A 20811-nucleotide genomic window follows, 5' to 3' on the forward strand; every position below is an offset into this window, starting at 1 on the left:
TGAAGTTGCAGGCACTGAACTGGGCATGGGGCGGAGCTTGGGGAGCACACAGTTCCGCCTGCGAACAGCGTAGAGGCTACTGGGAACACAAGACTTTGAATCAGATAATTCTGCAAATGTAGACTCCCATGGGGGCCAGGGCCAGGCGGGTTGATTTCAAGGTGCCGTGACAGCCTGTGGGAGGAACCCTGGACCTGGTCAGGAGAAGCTTTCTCAAGTTGGTGGTACTTGAGTTGTTCCTGAAGGCTGTGGAGTTAACATGGCAGAAAGGGAAGGGAACCATATTCTAGGCTTTGGAGACGAGGTGGGCGGGATGGCATTCTGGGCAGGTATTTCTCAAACGGTTATGAAGGACTTGTTTCTTCCTTCCTTCCTTCCTTCCTTCCTTCCTTCCTTCCTTCCTTCCTTCCTTCCTTCCCTTCTTTTCCTTCTTTTCCTTCTTCCTTCCTTCCTTCCTTCCTTCCTTCCTTCCTTCCTTCCTTCCTTCCTTTCTTTCCTTCTTTCTTCAGTTGCACTGAAGGTCGCCTCGTGACCAGTGTAGCTTGTGTATGCCACGTGTGTTGGATAACATTTGAACTGTTTAAGACTAATCCACTGATCATGCAGTTGGATCTTGAAGCAAAGCCAAGTTGCAGGACAAGGTTCAAAAAGTTGCAGACTGGTAACAATTTGGGAACCATCATGTGCGGACCACACTTTGAGTAACTGCTCCAGGGGGCACAGCATGAGCAAAGGTGACGAGAAGGGAGGAGAGAAAATGCCACTGTGGGAGGAGCAGAAAGTGACAAGCTGGAGAAGTCAGCAGGGGCTGTGCTGGGCCTCTAGGCCACAGGAAAAATTTGAGTCTCAGGAAGAAGACATTTCTGTCCTTGTGGAGAAGGGGAGTTGTCTTAACTATTTCCTAGGTGATAGACTGAGAATATAAACAGGCCAGATATTTGGCTACAGAGATTTGTTTGAGCATTTTAGGCAACTTGCAGTTCTTCTTTTATCTTGGATGTAGAGTCCAGTGGCATTGCAGCCTCCCAGAGTGGAGGGGATTCTTGTCTCTGTATAAAACAGTGACACCTAGAAGGACCCACTGGAGTGTGCCCAGGTGCTTACACAACCACCTCCAGTTCCCTGACAGGTGACCCTAGGAGCTCAGGCTTTTCACTGTACCCACACTGCTGATGGAAGCTCAAGCCCCAACTTGCTGCTAGTTGCATGTAAAACTGCCTCTCTGCGTGGCTTTGTGAATTCCTGCTGTTCCGGTGAAGTCATCTGGAGCATGTTAACCGTCTCTTTCCCAATGCATCTGCTGTTCTTTGGCCATTCCGAGCTTTACTGTGGTATTCATGGGCACCAGGCAAAACGGTGGGCATTGCACCAAATCCTGAATGAACCTGGCCCTTGTCTGCAGGGCCCGTTACAAGCTCCCTTCTGACTTAGGAATCCAGTGTTCTCTCCCAACTCAGGGGCTGACTTCTGAGGGTGCCTGGGGGAGACATTTGGTTTCCAGCTCCTGGATTTGGAGCCTTGATGTCAACTGAAGTATTCCTTTCTTCCTTTGCTGTGAGGAATGGGCTGGGGGAGAAAAGTGATGCGCTGTGGTTTCTCTGCACAGGTACTTTGTGCTGGATTTTGAGGCTGGCGTCCTGCAGTATTTTGTGAATGAGCAAAGCAAGCACCAGAAGCCTCGAGGAGCCCTGTCTCTGTCTGGAGCCATAGTGTCCCTGAGTGACGAAGCTCCCCACATGCTGGTCGTGTACTCTGCTAACGGAGAGATGTACAAACTGAGAGGTACATTCTTCTCTTGTAACTTTTCAGACAGGCCTTGTGGGCTACGTTCATGGTTACCACGGTGATGGTTCTCTTGTTTTTTGACATTTTAAACTTACCTTTAACACTTGGCTGTGTGTGAGGATGGTGTAGTGACAGACAGACTCCCCCACTCTTGCCCCTGGGTTGGGGAGATGGCCTGATGTTAGAAACTGCTTGTCTGAATTAACTGAGGATCTATAATGACAGAGGAAAGGTGAGTGATGGCAAAGCCAGTTGAGCCCTAGGGCTTAGGCATATTTTTCCTATTAGCTCAGTATATAGTTTCTTTGACCTCGTAGTATAAGTCTCCACTATAATGCCCTGTGGGCACTTTTTGCTATAAGGACCAAACAACCTTTAAAGGGTCATCATGCCTGCCCCATATCTTTTAGTAAATGACCCCTTCATTTATATTTTATTTAATCTATTGCAGTGAGCCTGGTGAGATGCCAACTGGTGTTGAGTTAATTTCCTCTTGTCTGCTTTCTCCCCTTCTCTTTGCTTCTTGAAATCTCATGTCGGCTCCGCATCCCGATCTGTGAGCACGGCTCTCCAGAGACTCCAGCATTTGGCCATAACTGAAGGTCCTGCCACCCCCAGGGCACATACATGCACAAGTGTTCAGAAAAGCCAGATTTGACTGTAGCAGTATAATTCGATTGCTAGACCATTCTTCCAGTATTCTATTACAGTTGCATTGCCAAAAAAAAAAAAAAAAGTCAGTTTTCTTCTCATGAAATAACAAAACAAAAACTAAAACCCACATGTGTACATACACACGTGCACGCACACACACACACACACACACAATGTTATTTATTAAAGTCTAAGGAAAGGTAGTATGTATTAAGTGTTAGGAGGTGGTTGATAATTCTGCATTCTTATGACATTTTCCTTTGCCCAAGTAAAGACTAAGTACAAAGAAAAGGCCCCTTATTATTTCTCCATGACCCCAGGGGACTGACCAGGGTAGGTCACCTCTGTAAAGCCAGACTGAGGGGCCGAGATTCCTCACCTCTCAGTCTAATTATCGCACTGTTCCACCTCCAAGCTACCAAGAGATGGAATAAGCTAATGTTTCTTTATTATTTATATACAAATCATATTTCAGAATCTATAAAACAATCCAAAAGCCTATGAAATAAAAATGTCTATAGTTGAAGAAAGTTTTTCAGTTTTTGGGAAATGCGCTAAGATTCATGCTCTTTTTTGAGATTCATGCAGTGCGTGTTCCAGCTGGCTAAATTTATATGGTCCTTGGTTTTGTTTTGCTGTTTATTGCTTAATAAATTGCTAGAGCAGAAACAATAGTAGGTGAAAGATTTAATGGCACTCCCCCACCCCCGCCTGTGGTTTATAAAATGACGCAAACCCATACAAAAGAGAAAAATCCAACAAATGTGACAATTGAGCCATCTCAGTTTGACTTTGAGTTGTTATTCTCTGCATTATTAAACCCTAAGGTGCTTTTTTTTGTTTGTTTGTTTTTTGTTTTTTTAGGGTAGTTTTAATAGCAAATATTAAAGTTTTTGTATCTGCATGAAATTATCACGAGGGCTAAGTTAACTGAAACTTGGCAACTATAGAAAAGGCAGGATACATTTCTGCCTATTTAGGGCTGGTTCTTGGCCCATCTCACGAGGATCTGGGTGTCTGTTTTTCTCATGTCACATCTCACCTGTGCACAGAGTTGAATCTTGATGTCATCAGATGCACAGCTTTGGGGAATGTTTTTGGTGCTGAGCCTTTGGACAGCACTGTCGCAAACTGACAATTCTTCATGTTTCCTAAGAACAAAGGCCGTAGTTGTTGCAAAAATCCTTTCTTTGGAAGTCAGTTCACCTGATCTCACACTGCCCTATACTCTGGACAGTCCTACAACTGAAAAGTTCGGCTGAAGTGGCGTTTTATTGACCAATGACACGGAGGCCCATTTTTGTACACAATTATAATTTCTAGGTGAATGTTCTGTTTTCTGCAGAGTCAACATTTGTGCAACTAATATTAAAATGTGTATGTACTTAATTGTGCACTTAAATCAAAGATTTCAATTTTATTAGAATCTGTTCTGGATCTGTAATATTTTAAGGAAATAATTTCATGTATTTGAGAGATGGGGGTGTAGACTATGCAGTTGAGTTATACTTTAATGTCTCTTTGGGGAGAATTGGAAGATCCCTAAGGCAGCATTTGGTATCTTGTTCAGTCCAATCTTAATATGAATCCTTGAGAATACATATTAAAATGGTAATTCAATTGAACATTTATTTTGTAAGTGCTGAGAACTCCACAGTACAAGCCTGGTGGATAACAAAAGGCCCTGAAAAGCTATACTTTGATCCTCATATTAGCCACATGTGGTAGAGGCATTTAAAAATAATCGTGTTTTCCCTTCCTCGCTGCTTTTTTAAAGAAGTAGAAATGACTTTTTCAGGGGAGTTTAAAAAAAAAAGGCAAGATTGTTCTTATAACAGACATTTCAGAATACATTTTTAATGTGGCATTAAGAGGGAATTTTCTTTTGAGATTTAGTGTAATTTGTGTGTTTCTGGCGTAAGTACAGGCCGCTTGAGAATCTGGAGCTCTGCATTTGCTTTCTCTTCTCCCTCTGCGCTTCACTCCCCCGGCCCTCCACTCTCTTAGGTGGGTGTAGAAATAGGTTGGATGTGTTTTGGAACAATCTCAGTAAGCATTTCTTTCTCTATTTTAGCTGCTGATGCGAAAGAGAAACAGTTTTGGGTGACTCAGCTTCGCGCTTGTGCCAAATACCACATGGAAACGAATTCTAAGGTAGGTAACCATGGGGAAAGCAAGCAGGCATTCCAATAACTTGGACGGCTACCCTTCAGCCCAGTTATCTGTTTCTTTGGGGAAAGCTGTTTTTCATGTGTATGTGTATTATTTTTTAAAGTTACCCACTGTAATGGAATTCAGACTTGTCCTGTTCCATTTACATTTAAAGCCAAGATAAAGGTGGTAGGATTTGATTGTGGGTAGCATGAAGCAGCATGCAGGCATTTTATTGGAACTGATTCTGGAAAGACACTTTCCATTGCTTTCCGTGTTGTCAATTTAGGCAGCTGTTAACTGGTCTGTTGAGATGCTTGTGTGGATGATTTCATTTGGAGGCAGAGCAGTCAGATTTACTGTTCATGAAGACTCGTTGTCACTGATCCTTAAATAAAACCTAGACCCCAAATTGATGAAGTACTCTGCCAGGAGCTTCTGCATTCTAAGTGCGTAAAATCGCTCTTGGGTAATTTGGCATCCAGGTATGAATTATTTTCTCCTCAGGATTCAGTATGAGACCTTGGATTTGATGTGCGGGAGATAGGAAGTCAGCATTTTCATGGATTATCCAGAGGATTTCCAATCATTAAAATACAGGAAATAATTGCAAAATGATTTTTTTCAGGGCAATAAATATTCATTTTAATGTCCAAAAGCCTATCCCTTTTACATCATTAGTTCAAATTTAGTTACTATCTCTAGTTGCAGTCTTTTTCCATGTTCCATGCGTCAGCTAGAAAGACCCACACTTGAAACTTCTGATGATCCGGTTTATTATAACCTACTGCCATCTTGCTCAGGGCCCTGGGAAATGTCTTGCTTAGTTAGACCTCCCTGTTTGGCCTCCAAATACAATCTGAAATGATTTCTTCTCAAGGATTTTGTTCATTTTTTTTGTTTGTTTTTTTCCCTTCCTAGAGACATCTTCTCTTCCTTGACACTTGCTTACTACAATTGGACTCAGTCTCACACCCGTCTTGACTTGCCCCAGGTAGAATCTGGGTAATTGTAGGTAGAGCCCTACTTCTAAAGCTTTTTTCCCTCTGGCCTCTTTTATTTTCTAGGAATTATATATAATAGGCGTTCTGAACATTTCATTACTATTTTATAAACATGTAGGCAGTACAGTTAAAATTTTTTATATGTATCTTTTTACTTTTTATAAAACAGAATAAAACAGAACAGAAGGGGATAACATAAAAAGAACATATCTCCACTATCGCCATGTAGGATCATTAGATATGGTTCCTCTTAACTGACTTTGTATGTCGTTCTAACAAACGTCAGCATGTGCTAGTTTGTATGTGTCTATGTCTATATCTATATCTACATCTATTTTTTCACACAAGTGGGATTATATTATGTATACTGTTTTTCCTCTCCCCTCCCCAGTTATTAATACAGTTTGGAGATCTTTCCCTATTAGACATATTGGATCTACTGTTCTCATTTTAGGATGGCTAGATGGTGTTCTAAGGAATGGATGTCAGTGCTTTATTTAAGTACTAACTGATAGACATGCAGGTTTTTGTTGTTGTTATTCATATGCTATAAAAAAATCTTTGTACATCTTTTTGTATCTGTAGTGTGTGTGTGTGTGTGTGTGTGTGAATTTATACCAGTGGAATTGTTGGGTCATAAAGTATGTGTCTCTAAATTTTCATAGACATTGCTAAATTGTCTTCTAAAAATGTTGCCCTAAATTGCATTCCCATCAATTTTGTGTGTAAGGGTGTTTTTCCCCCTCACTCACTGTAGCTCTTGACTAACGTTCAATTTTTGACAGTCTTCACAGATGAAAAATGGATCCCCCATTATTTTCATGTTCACTTCTAAAATCATGACTGGGGCTGAGTATATTTTCAAATGTTTATTCGCCACTTATATTTTGTGTCAATTGCCAATTTGTATTCACCCTTTTTCTATTGAGTTCATCTTTTTCTTTGCAGTAGCTGTATGTGTATTAAGTATACTTGTCCTTTGCCTGTCATTTGTACTGTATATATTTTATCCTTGTTGGTAATTTGTATTTTGACTTTGAATATGTGTTTTTACTATGCAGAATATTTAATTGTTTGTGGTCAAATTTATTTTCATGTTTGGCTTTTGGTTTTGCATCATGTATAGAAAGGGGCTTCTCTGCTCAAAATAATGAAAACCTTCTTCCAGTTAATTTATAGTTTAATTATCATGTTTAGGTCATTTATTCATCTGGAGTTTCTTTTGGGTGTAAGAATTCAGGTAGGGGGCAACCAACTTTAAGCACATTGATGTTTTGATGAATTACTGGAGACAAGGAAAGATAAAGATATCCATCCTAATGGTAGTAAGAAATAGGAGAATTTAAAGAAACAGGAAGAGGATTTGGAGATTCTCTGAAGCATTTGATTTCCTATTATCTGGGTAGTTTCAAGAATACAGTTAACCTATTAATGTTAGAACCAAAATAAGTAATAATTTAGTTATTAGGTTCTAGAGGATTCCTTCTTTGAGAACTGGAGGTGAGATTGCTACCACTACCTATTTATTGCATAGCTATCATGGTCAACTGGGAAATAATAATTTTTAAATTGTGAACCGACCTTGTTATTCAGCAGAAACATTAGGAAGTCCAGGGCTATTTGGGCAGAAGTTAGTAGTGAAAATGGAGTTAGGCTTAAAGGGAATATAAACTTGATCTCCTTCCAGTTCACTGTAGGGTGGCTGCTTACCTGGCATCAGGGTTTTTAGGAATTTATGCTAAGCCTTCTCTTTACTTGTTCTTCCTCATTCTGTCTCAGCAGGGCACGTTCCTCCCCAGTAGATTATAGAGAACATTCTCCCTATAGCTGCTTGGACTTTTACCTTTTAAAAATTGTTTATGTAAAATCAAGTGTTTCCTGGAACCAATATTAGGTAGATGGAATGGTGCCATCATTGAAACTCACTTTAGTGAGAATTGCAAGATAACCAGATTTATAGAACCCTGAGCTGCAAAGGGCTTTAAAGATGACCAGTCCCGTGATTCCGAAATCAGTCAGTTCCTGGTTGAGGTTTTCACCAGTCCAGAAAGTGAAATGAGAAAAACAAGGAGGGAATTATTCCCAAAGACACCTTTAATTCTCTATAAAGGACTGTTCTTTATTTAGAAATGATATTTCTTTGCTTTTGGAGGGTTTAAATATTCTTTTTATTGTAGAAGATGGTAGAGGATTGATTGATTGCCTTTTTAAAAACTTCAGGTTTATTGAGGTATAATTTACATAAAGTAAAATCCACCCCTTTGAAGTGTAACATTCACCCCTTTTAAGTGTAAAGTTTGAGTTCTGACCTGTATACAGTTGTGTAATCACCACCACAATCATAAGCCCACCATCCCCCAAAGTTCCCTCAATACCCTGTTTTGGTCAGTTCCCTTCTTTCTTCCCTAGCTCTTGGTAACTGCTGATCCATTTTCTGTTTATAGTTTTGCTTTTCCTAGAATGTGCTATAAATGGAATTATACAGCTTTTCACATCAGACTTCTTTCACTTAGCATAATGCTGCTTCTGAATTTCATCCATGCGGCTATATGTATCAACAACTCATTCTGCCTTTTGAATTTGAGCTAGTTTAGTGTTTAGTACTTTTTGTTCTTAATACATGTTTTTACTTTCAAAAATCAAAAGTGATTCCCAATTAATTTCCAAATTAATTCTCAGATTAAAAATATTCTTAAATTAATCCCCATATTTAAAAAGTCCTTGGCCTTGGAAATCTAAAATGTCTGCTGTCTAGTCCAGCTCCCTTTGGTTTACACACGAGGGAGCTTCAATAAGGAGGGTTGTGCAGCTAACACTTGAACTCAGATCTCTTTGTTTCTTGGTCTTACCTCATAGGTGTCAGTCAGTGCTGCTATGTTCTTCCCTCCATGGGAGAGGAGGTCAGTCCTTTTTAGACTAGTATCTGTTTCTAGATGGACGGAAACTGCCAAACAACAGAGAATCCACCTTTTTGGACATAGGTTCATCCAGTGGCTTCTAGTGTTATAGTCACGAGGGTGTGAGGCTCATCTGCTAGCAAGAGTAGAACACCAACTTTCTCTGAAAACAGAAACAACTACAAAACAAAACATCCTCTTTTTAATACTGCAATAAAAATGGAAGCAGTGTAGAGCACTGCATTAGTTGGAAAAGCGTTAAGAGAGCTGTCCCCGTGAGAATTTACTCGTGTATGAATTTGAAAGTATCAAAAATGTAGGAGTGGGTGTCTTGTTTGTATCAAGCAGGTGGTGTTAGGAAACTCCTAGAATAGAGAAAAGTGGTGTTATGGGAACCACATTAAGCACTGATGATGGAAAAGGAAGTGGCCTGTTGACAGAAGTAATGATAATTAACACCTTATGTGTGGGTGACCATCACTCATGATTGCATTCTTCTTCACAGTGGTCCTATAAGGTACTGTGTTTCCCTGAAAATAAGACCTAACTGGAAAATAAACCCTAGCATGATTTTTCAGGATGACATCCCCTGAACATAAGCCCTAATGCGTGTTTTGGAGCAAAAAATTAATATAAGACCCGGTCTTGTTTTCAGGGAAACATGGTAGGTAGTATTAGCTCCATTTTTACAAATTAGAAAACTGAGGCCAATTGAACTTACATGACGGGGCCAAAGTCACACAGCTAATATGTTACTGGACTCAGACAGGAGCTCAAGTTGCTAAACATGCCTCTCCCCCATCTCCCATCCTAGTTTCTTGGCAGGAGCTGATTGGAAGGTTCATGATGGTAGTGTTCCCCACCCCCACCCCCACCCCCAGGAACTCCATGTTTTATAACACGGAGGGGACAGCTCTGTAATAAGATACCTGTAACTTCTACGTAATTGAAGGAACCCTTCTCCAATCTTTTAAATAAATTCTGATTCCTAAATTTTCTTTAGTGAATTTGCTTGAAAGTGGCATGGCCTTTTGCACTAATTTGTGTGTGTATGTGTGTGATGTAAGCTTACACAAGATGAGCATTTTTGGCAGGTACCTATGAATTTTGAATTGAAAGCATCTTCTGATTGAGTGTGTCCATGGTTCAATTCACCCCATTTTGGTTTAGAAGAAATACTATAGGGTGCAGAGTGAGAAGACCTATGTTTAAATCCCCACCCTGCCAATTACGTGCTGAACATACCTGCTCAGTTCCTCTTTATTCTTTCTGATTTTCTGTCCTCATCTTGGAAATGGTGACCTCTACCTCCTAAAAGTTGTCGTGTGTCTTGTTCGCAAGAAAAAGCCAGTTGATGACATGACGCCCTCGGAGGAGTTAGGGGCACATTTTTAGTGAGACTGGTGCTGGGAAGTGCAGCACCTCAGCTACCTTTGGAGCTTTGACAAACCCTCAAGGAAAACAAGTGTGCTTTTTAACCCATTTGTGGTGATGTTTTTGTTTTCAGATGGGCTCCATTATATTCACATGGCCACATTAGAGAACTCGGGGTCATTCAAAATCAACAGAAATCAATATTTGGGGGGCGGGTTGGGGAGTCAGAGAAACATATGAATAATGCTGTTTTCAAGTTGCTTTTGACCTGTGGGAAAAGGGAGATAATGAGGAAAATGGTCAATGATTAGAAAGCATAAAGTACATTGAAATTTTGAAGATTTTAGTTTCATTGGCTTCCATCTGACCAATTAAAAGAATTTTTAAAGACTGCACTTGATGGAAACTTATTGTATTTTCAATATTTCTCTGATTTTTCTCACCGACACATGGAAGGTGGATTCACTTGTGTGGGTGACTTGTATACTAAGTGGGTAATTCACGAGCCTGCTCTGATGCTAACTGGGCATTAGTACCTTCTGCCCTGACTTTCAGCCTGATGGATAAATGTGTGACATGTGGTATGATCATCACTTCCTCCTAAAATAGAGATTTTCAACCATTAAACAACAGTGAGATGGGGTGTGGTGGTTCACTCTCTTGACGCAGCTCAGAAGTTCCCTTTGTTGGCTCAGCTGGCTTCTTTGTGACGGGCACCCCCCACCCCCACTACAAACACACTCTTATTATGAATTCACTGGTGATTGCTGTGAAAGCTTTTATTTTTTTCTGTAATGGGAGTAACATTATTTTTAAAAATTGTGACTATTACTTGCACACAATATAAAACATCCAGAAGATAAGAAAGTCTAAAGAAGAGGAAAAAAATCACCCCCATACCTAGCCCCGGACCTAATCTCTGATGATGCCATTTGAGTGTACATGCTTCCAGATGCTTTGCTGTGTGGAGAAATAGAAAGAGATCACATGACTCCCTTTGGAGCCCATCCTTCCGGTCTTTCTTCTGTACATGCACATACACAGCAATCACACAGATTGCTTTTCATGAGCAGCTTACCTCTCCATGAGGATGGACTATAAGACCAGACTTGGGCCACAAGCCCATTCTCTGTGCTTGGCTGGTTTTATCTTGAAAATGATTGTGTGATTGTATGATTGGTGGCCTGTGTCTTGGAACATTTCTGGGGTGTCCTTTGTGTTTCATCTTCCAGTCAGCTACACGCCCTTCCCTCTCAGTCCTTTCTCATCCCTTATTCCGTGTCCTGCTCTTGTTTAGATCCAGATGGGAAGTTGAGTAAATAAAGGGATGTCTTTACTGGTGATTTACCTGTCTGACAATGGAAAATGTAGCTTTTTTCGTCTGTGGGGAAATTAAGTATGGAAATGTAGGTATTTGGGGCTTTTATAATATTCATTGTGCTTGAAATCCTTTGCATTTACTACTTCAAGCTCCAATGATCCTGTTCCCTGTCTGAGTCCTGCACTTGAACGTGTGCTCTCTGAGAGCAAACAATGACCACCATTAGGAGGGCAGTAGGTCCCAGGGAATCTTTGTCTGTGTAAAGAGCTTGAAGATGCTGTGGCAAACCGCAAGGGTGTGTGGTCAGGGCTCCTGGTCCTTGTCAGCTAATTCCAAATTAAAATGTAAATTTCAGAGTACAGTCTTATGCAGATTTGGGCAAGGAAGAATATGATTGCCTAATAGAGGATTTTCAATTCATTATAAGTCTTAGGAGGTCTGGAATGAGCAGTGAAAGCTGCTGAGTTTCAGGGAGTGTATGTATGCATATTCATGCTGGAAGCTGCCCACATCACTAGTATTTTTCTTTGTTTTCTCCCCAATCCCTGGTAGTTGAGTGATATGATGGTTGGCACACTAATTCATGTGAGGTATTAGAGCACGGTCTCCTCTGTGGCGCCTGGGTGTGGCTAGCCCCAAGAGGAGGCCAGACAGCTCCCGCCTCGCCTTGTAGCCTTGGGGAAGCCAAAGCCCAATGAGGACCTGCCCGTGTTATACAACCTCCTTGTGACAGCTGACACCTGTGATGTATGTAGTCCCTAACTCACATCCCCTGCTTTTGCCACAACATCTGGTATCCCCTACTAATGTAGGGGTTCAAGCAGGGCATGACAGAGCACTGGACAGTGAGAAAGGAGGCTGAAGAGTGGTGGGCGGGCCTGGCAAACTGCCTTTGCGTCCGCTCTCGCCCGGAATTGCGTGCTCTGTGGGTGTCATCTCTCCGGAGGGCTGTGTGCTTGGTTGAGTGCACAGAAGCGAATGGGTTGAGAGGTGCAGCTGGTGACCCCCGCTCCTGGTAGCCAGGTTGCCAGGTGCAGACATCTCCGTATGGGGACATTCCAGACTTTATTTGGGGAAGGTGTGGAGGATGTGTGAACTACTTCTGGAGAATGAGAAAGGGAAGGTGTGGGTGTGGAATTCTGACTGTATGTTAAATCCGTAGCCAAGTTTCAAGCAAGGAGATTTGAAGCTACTCTTTCATTGTCTCTCCCAGCAATCTTCACCATCTCCTGGTGGTGAAAGACTGCAATGTTCCCCGGTCCCCACCCATGAGCCAGAGGCTTTGGAGAGGTGCTTTGATGTCTTGGTTAGGATGCATCATAACAGGAAGTAGCTGCTTGCTGAGACTAACCCAGGGATTTGTGTAGAATCTAAACCCCTCCTTTACAAGAGGTCATCTAGTTCAGTGTTCTGGCCTCACCTCATCCCACTATTGGTATGAAAATGCGTACCAAAATATTTATGCTAATAATGAACAAATAGGGTTGATTCTCCTCAAAACGATACCCAGTATTATTCACCTTGAGAGCGGACTACTGGTTACTCCTTGACTGACCGCTAAGAATTTTGGTGGTAATCTGACAAATGATACTGAAAACCTCTGTTTTATGTTTAAATAAATTTGAGACCTCTCAGAACTATTTGGAAGAAGTAGAAGTAACAGAATGATTAAAAGCGGGGAGGGCTTCCAAGCTTTGTTCCACTTGTCTTAAAACAGTAGACATCAGGAATAGGACAACAGGTAGGTTCTAACACTGTGTGGTCCCATATGGAAGCCTCTAGCCATAGGAGGCTACTTAAATTTAATTAACTGAAATGAAACAAAATTAAACATTCAATTTTTCAGTCGCATGTAGCCACATTTCAGGCACTTAGTACCACATCTGGCTGACGGCTGCGGTGTTGGACACCACAGATAATGGACATTTCTCCATCATCACAGAAAGTCCTGTTAGTGCTGATAAAGCTTCAGTTAGTACTTTGCAGATATTAAGGAGGAATTTACCAATTTCCTCCTCTTTTAGGTTAATCTCCTCTTGAGCTATGGACAGTTTTTTTTTTTTTTTCAATCTGAAAAGATTGAATGGTGCTCCCCCACTCCCTCTGTCCTTCCCCTTCCGTCCTTCCTATCAGGACTTCTGGTCTGCTCTGTGGCCTTGGGATTGAATAACTTGATCACTCACACTTCTCGAGTTGCCTTGTCTGTGCAACAGGGACCATGACCTTACTTGTCTGAAGGCAGGAGCTGGTGTTCCCTCGTGGTCCAATTCTGCTACATGCTCACCCCACTGCCGCTGCTTGTCAAGAAAACATCTGCTTTGAGCTTTTGTGAGGAGCAGAGGAGCAAGGCACGGTTGCTGATGGTGCTACTTCCTGGCTCCAACAACCTCTCATGGCACCACACTTCCTGAGACAAAATCCAAAACTTTACCCTGACATTGGGTGCCCATCATTTCAGGTCCAGCTTCTTTCCCTCCACCTCCACCCAGTGTTCTAGACAAGCAGTTCCCCAGGCACGCTGTGTACTTTCATGCTTCCTGCTAGGAATGCCTTTCCCTCTCTGTTCTTCATGTGGCAAGTGGCTGTGTGGTTTTCAAGGCTCATAGACTTCTGTGAATCTTCCTGATCTGCCTGAGCAGAGTGGCTCTTCTGTCCTCTGTGTTCTCATTTACATCAGTGCTCACCTGTATTACAGCGCTGCTTGGGTGTGTGCATGTGTAGGCTCGTGCGTCATCCCTCACGGTTGACTCTTGCCTTTAACGCCCAGGGATGTGGGGAAATCATAGTTGCATCCTCCATACCTGCCACTGTCAAGACAAGTGATGGTGGACATAAGCCACTTAGTGCATTTTAAGCCTCAATAAATGTCAACTCTCCTTTCCCCTTCCTTACTCGTCCCTATTATTGGTACTAGTAACAGTAGTGTATTATTAGTAGTGGTGTTAGACTTTGGTTCCTTAAGAATATATCCAAGTTACCATATTTTATGTTCCTAAAATATGATTGCATTTTGTATTAAGTATTTGAGAAATCTATTTATATAGAGAGAGCTATTAGCTTCCTGTAATTGAAAATCAAGAGTAACTTTCAAGCAAAATGTGTCTTCACTTTTTTTTTTTTTTAAGAGAGAAAAAATAACAGACAAAAGGAAAACATTTTGGGGAAAAGGAAATAATAAACAGCATCTATCAACACATTGCTATGTATGTGTGGCAGGTACTAAGAAAAGCACTTTTTCTGGATTATCTTACATTTTTCTCAGAACAGCCCGATGAGGCAGGTATACTATTACTGCATTTTATAGGTGAGGGTGCTGAGGCACGGAGAGGTTAAGTAATATGCTTCCTCAGGATTTCATAGCTAGCAAGTGGCTGCAATCTATTTTTAAAAACTTGAGATATAATTCACATACCATAAAATTTACCCTTTTAAAGTATACAATTCAGTGTTTTTAGTATATTCATAAAGTTGTACAACCATCATCACTATCTCATTCCAGAATATTTTATCACCCCCAAAAGAAACCCCCTTTGACTGTTAGTAAGTCATTACTCATTACCCACCCACCCCCGTCTCCCCAGCCCCTGATAACCACAAACCACTGTTTCCTCAGATTTGCCTATCCTGAACACTTAATGTAAATGGAATCATTAAATATATGGCCTTTTGTGTCTGCCTTATTTCACTTAACATAATGTTTTTAAGCTTCTTTGATGTTGTGGCATGAATCAATATTTCATTCTTTTTTATGCCTAAATAATATTCCATTGTATGGACACTTCTTTTTTCTATTCAACAGCTGATGGATATTTGGGTTGCTGCACTTTTTAGCTATTATGAATAGTGTTGTTATGAACATTTGTATACAAGTTTCTGTGTGAATATATGTTTTCATTTCTTTTGGGTATATACCTAAAAGTGGCATGTCTGGGTCATATGTAACTATGTTTAACTTTTTGAGGAACTGCCATAATGTTTTCCATAGTGGCTGCACCATTTTATATTCCCATTGGCAATGTGTGAGGGCTCCAATTTCACTACATTTTTGTCAACACTTGATAGTGTCTGTTTTTTTATTATAGCCATCCAAGTGGGTATGAAATTGTTTCTTACTGTGATTTTGATTTGCATTTCCCTAATGATATTGATCATTTTTTAATGTGCTTATTGGCCATTCATGTATCTTCCTTGGAGAAATGTCTACTTAAATCCTTGGTCATTTTCATTTTTTATTGTTGAGTTGTGAGAGTTCTTTATATATTCTGTATACTAGACCCTTATCAGATATGTGATTTCCTAATATTTTCTCCTATTATGTGACTTGTCTTTCCACTTTTCACATCTTTTTTGATATAAGTGAAATTTTTGAGAACAAATGGAGCATCTGGCATGGAGGATGGAGTAGAGATTTGGAGTCAAAGGACCTTGTTTCTGGCTGTGCCTGGGCCACTCACAGCAACTAACAGTCTTGTAATCTAGAGTAACTTAATTTGTCTCAGCCTCAGTTTCCACCTCTGTATATTGGGCAAAATAATGTCAACTGTACAGGATGGTTTTTAGGATTAAATGACATTAACACTTCACAAATGTCATTTCTTTTATGACACAGACTCTTCCAGCTCTGCTAGAACATCTGTGTTGACATGTAACTGGGTTGTAGAGCTAGGTTGCTTCCGCCTAAACATGGATCACTGAGGAGTAGTAGCTAAGAACTTCTCCTAAAACTTGATTGTAATGACTCTCCCATTATAAGTTTGATAGACTGCCCATGTGATTATATTCCTCATGCCTCAGAAAGTTCTGCTGTAATTCAGACTTAACTAGTTTGACATTGTTCATATTATGTGGTCGTGTGGTAAGTAGCTCCAATCTCACTTTCTGTGATGCTGTTGCGTGGACAGGACTGGGTTCAAATACTAGCCTTACAGTGCCACTTGGGGCAGGTTACTCTCTGAACCTCAGTGCCTCATCTATGAAATGGGGACAGCAGTTGTTGTTGATTTGAAGATTGAATTAAGGGTTGTGGTGAGGATGAAATGAGATCATGTTTGTTGTGTTCCTATTGTACAGCCAGACACTGAGTTAATTTCCTTATGGAAGTTAATTTCCTGCCAAGTTAGGCCTCATGAGGTGCCCTCCTGGGTAACACCCTGTACTGGACTGTCCAAGACGGTGCACAGCCTGCAAAATGGGGTGTTGTTGATAAATAACCGGGTCTTTAAAACAATCAGAAGAGATTGGTTTTCTTTTACTTGAATAGCTATAGGTTACAATTGGTGAAAAGTTTAAGAAAAAAATGGTGGGGGAGGTATACCATTGTGGGACCAATCAATCAGTCAAAACAAATAAAAAACAGCAAGTCGAGATATACACACACAGACACATACACACACACACACACACACACACACACACACACACAATCTTTGGAAGAACACATAAGGAGCTAGTAATAGTGGTTTGCCCTGGGAAGGAAGAAGGGCCTGGAGATTTAGTGTTGAAAGAAAGAAAAAAAGTACGGATTTATGAGTACCATTTGATACTATTTGAAAATTTCATATTGTGCATTGTTGGGATATATATATATATATATATATAGCCAAAAATATACACATTTTAAGAAAGGAAAAAACTGTATTAAAATTACGTTGATGGTGACCACTTTGAGCACCTCTTGTAATTGCAGAAGTCAAATGTGACTTACATTCGTCTTTGGTTATCGGTATATATTATTATAATTTTAATTTTAATACAATTTTTTCCTTTCTTAAAGTGTGCATACATTTTTTTGGCGCTCTCTCTTTCTCTCACTCAATACACACACACACACACACACACACACACACACACACACACACACACACACCCCCCCCCCCCTATACCTGTAGTTACTCAAATGGTTAACATTTAAGTTTATAAAAAAATTTTTTTAAGGTGGAGCCGAGGTTGTCTGGCTAAGTTCTGTGCTCTCTTAGGCCACTGTCAAGTTAGTCCATTATCTGCAGGCAGAAAAGCTCTTCACCAGGTAGTTACTGATTAACCTTCTCATTATGTTCTTTAAGACTTGAAAGTCTTAAAACCAAGTGTTCTTGAAGATATTTGATAATTTCCAAATTCCTGCCAATTCAGATTAGGCTTCTATTCTTGTTACTCAGTATTGATTTTACTTGATATGGTTTGAAGTAGTTCAAGTTTAATGCTCTTTAGGGGAAGTCCCCCTTTATTTGAATTAAACAGTGACTCGTGATCACAGCGAGCGGCTGTTCCTCAGCTGAAGCCTTCAGGGGAGGGGTGGTTGGCTGACAGCAGAAGTAGCGCCTGTCTGGGTCCTGGCCTCTGTGAGCAGAACTTTTCCATTTGTGGAGTGCAGTGAGAGTGAGTGACCCTGGAGGAGGCAGGGGGTTAATGCTGCCTGTCTGAAAATACTTTTAGAAATCCCATATGTCTCAAAAAATTCAGTATGTATATCTTACTGTATAATATACTGGCCTGATTTAATATTTACATTTCCCCCCACATTGTTGGGTAAAAGCAAGATGAATCACATTCCCACTGAGACCCTGAGGATATAAAGTGCGGCAGGTTGAAAAGCAAAACATCATAAGGGTATTGTTTTCCGAAGTAGCAAGTCTTTTGGGGAAATAGAAAACAATGGGTTTAAGCTTGATAAACTCTCAGTAGGTAAAGTTGGACGAGCTCATCTGAGGATTTACTCTTCCCTTGGCTCTATCTTCCTGTTTTCTGCTGTTGGGCAATTTTACATTCATGTTATATTAAGCTCAGTGCCATTTTTCACCTAGAATTTTTCATCGATAATTACCTCTTGGGTACTTAAAATTAAGTGTTAAACATCCTCCTCCTAAACATATCATCAAATTAAGTAAATAAAGCACAATTTGAGAACAGCTTTTATTAAAACAATAAAGTTTGGGGAATTTTTATTGTCTTAATAAAGTATAACAACTTTGCATACCTTCTCAAGCATAATTTTAATGTGAGGCTGCCTGCCTTGCCCAAAAGAAAAGTATTAGTGCCACCCTGGATGATGCTTTTAGGCCAAGGGGACCTTCAGATTTGAAAAAAAAAAAAAAAAAAAAAGAACAGTTTTGATTCAGTTGAACTAATTTATTCCACTATTTGTACTTACATAGGGCTTTGTTCGAGAATAAGTAGTTTAGTTGCTGTTTCTGTCTAGACTATTGGTGGCTGATTTTATATTGACAGGCCTCTGTGAGACGGTTGATTTGAGGCAGGATACACACCTCTGTCTCAGGACGTTTCCCCGCACTGACCTTCACTACCGACTAGTATGGATGAATAAGGACAAGAGAATCCAGGCATGTAGTTGGGGGTCTCTGTTCAGAGTGGACTTGTCTGGTCTCTGTTTTGCTGATATTGGGAGAGAAGCTTAGAAGGTCAACTTGGGAGTGGTGTTCAACAAATACTGAATGCTTGTGTGCTGTGGTGTTCTGGTGGTGGGGCTCTTGGGGTGGGCCATGGAGTGTGGCCACGGGGAGTTTCTATTTCTGTGGGAGCCAGTCGACAAACAGCTATGGGCTTTGTCAGGCAGTGATAGGGTCTATGAAGAAAACGAAAGCAAGGCTAGGGACTGGATAAACAACAGGGAGAATCTGAAGGTATTTCTATTAAAAAAAGCATTCTATGAACACTACGCTTTAAAAATGTCAGTGCCATAAGAGATCGAGAAGGCTATGGAAACGTTCCAAACTGAATAAGGCTAGAGACACGACAACTAATGTGCAATACCTGACCCTAAACGGGATCTGATTTTATACTGATAAAATTAGAATTTGGATTAGTAAGGTAGTTGATAACTGTATTGTGATTCTGTAAGAAAATATCCTTTTTTTAGGGAGGACACACTGAAATAGTTCATACTTAGGGGTAAAAGGCTACGATGTACGTAACTTACCCTAAAATGGTTAAAAAATTTTCTTTCGTATATTTGTGTGTGTGTGTGTGTGTGTGTGTGTGTGTGTGTGTGTGTGTGTGTGGTAAGGGAGGAAAAGAAGAGAGGGAACAAATGATAAAACAAGTGGAGTAAAATGTTAATAATTGATGAAACTGAAAAAAGTGTGCACAGGTGTTCTTTTTTGTAGCTAGCTTCAAGTTTGAAGTTATTTCCATGTAAAAAGGTGTTTAAAAATCACGTATAGTCTAACACTTTTTCGAACAAGATCCTGTTTTAAAAAAAATGTATATATTCCTATAAATCGTTTACATGGTAGTATGAATTTTAAGGAAAGTAATTACTCACTTGCTCTTTTTCTAGCTGAGAACTCAGTGGTTTTCTAAGCGTGAAAGAGAATTTGGGGAAAGGAGATGTTGTAGGGTCACTGCCGTCAGGCTAACATGGAGAACTGGTTAGAATACTGGGGCTTGGAGAGCAGGGAGGGGGCTGTGTTATGGAAGATAGAGAATTAAAAGGAAGCTTGGGGCAAGTTAGTGATTAACTGACAGTAGGTTGAAGGTTGTTCTTTATGGTTGGGCAATCTCGGCAGTCCATTCACTGTGCTATCTTTGGCGTTTATCTTTTTTTTTTTTTTTAAACAATTTTATGGAGATATAGTTTACATATCACGAAAGAACGTTGTGGATTACCAATATTATATAAATATATAAAATTATTACGCCAGTATCTATCAAAATTGATCAAAATGCTAGGCACAGTATAAGTACCTTAAAGACATTGTCTCATTTAATACTTACAAGATTCTTAGAAGGTATGTGTTAGTTTTGTGATAGAGAATGATGATAATAAAACCCTAAGAGGTTATAACTAATGACCTTAGGTCAGATACCTGGTGAGGGGCTGGATTTTCTGTCTGGGTCTCTGCTACTCCAAAGCCAGTGGACTGGGCTGCCTTCTCATATCTCTGCAGTGTGAGTGGAGATTTTTGTCTCTGGTACCTTAGAACAGAACATGGGGCACTTCCTTAAATGTGGAAGAGTAAATTGATACTCTTTAGCTCAAGAAGGGAAGATTTTGTAACTAATCGATCTTGAATATGTCATGCAGGAAAATGAAAATCTTTGGGGAGTTAATTGAGTGTTTTTGGCTTAGTATCAGTGGAATTAGTTCTGTGCTGGATAAGCTATCCCATCCACCCACGTGCCCATCCATTGATACCAATCCACCCACCCATCCATCCATCCGTTGGAGTTGTGTCCTCGAGGTGGCTGTCTAACCCTGAACTGCAGTTCTTTGGTTCTGCAGGCACCAACAGCCCCAACCTCTCTTGTGCATACTATATAGCTGATGACCATATTTCTCTCTACAGCAAACTTTACCCCCTTCATCTTTTGCTCTTGACTGCTTTTACAGCCCTCCAGAGACTTCTTGACACCCACCCTTGACAACCTAGACAGGTTATCAAGAAGCCCATTTGGGGTTGGGATACAGGGATGTTCTCAATGGAACCCAGAGTTCCACTAGCAGGTTTACATTTGCCTTCAGGATCTTTGTTCGCTTTGAATCCTTCTTGGCCAGGTCAGCAGCTGGAAAAGATGCTGATGCCTGATACCTGTATTTAGGATATTTAGTTGTCATTTGTCTCCTTTCGGCTTATCTTAATGGCATTTTTTTATCCCCCTGAAGCCCTGC

General features: G+C 40.5%; 1 protein-coding gene across 3 annotated transcripts in view; it reads left to right on the plus strand.

The window, feature by feature from the left end:
* Positions 1 to 20811, plus strand: part of OSBPL10 (oxysterol binding protein like 10) — a 324252-nt gene that overhangs the window by 157004 nt on the left and 146437 nt on the right. For all 3 annotated transcript variants that reach the window (XM_088798290.1, XM_019727744.3, XM_019727745.3), the window contains 2 exons: positions 1607 to 1782; positions 4514 to 4593. In XM_088798290.1, coding sequence (XP_088654416.1) covers positions 1607 to 1782; positions 4514 to 4593 — 256 coding nt within the window. The remainder of the gene's footprint in view (positions 1 to 1606; positions 1783 to 4513; positions 4594 to 20811) is intronic.

The sequence above is a fragment of the Rhinolophus sinicus genome, chromosome 5, assembly GCF_057876585.1.
Source record: "Rhinolophus sinicus isolate RSI-liver-muscle chromosome 5, RSI-T2T, whole genome shotgun sequence".
Taxonomy (NCBI): domain Eukaryota; kingdom Metazoa; phylum Chordata; class Mammalia; order Chiroptera; family Rhinolophidae; genus Rhinolophus; species Rhinolophus sinicus.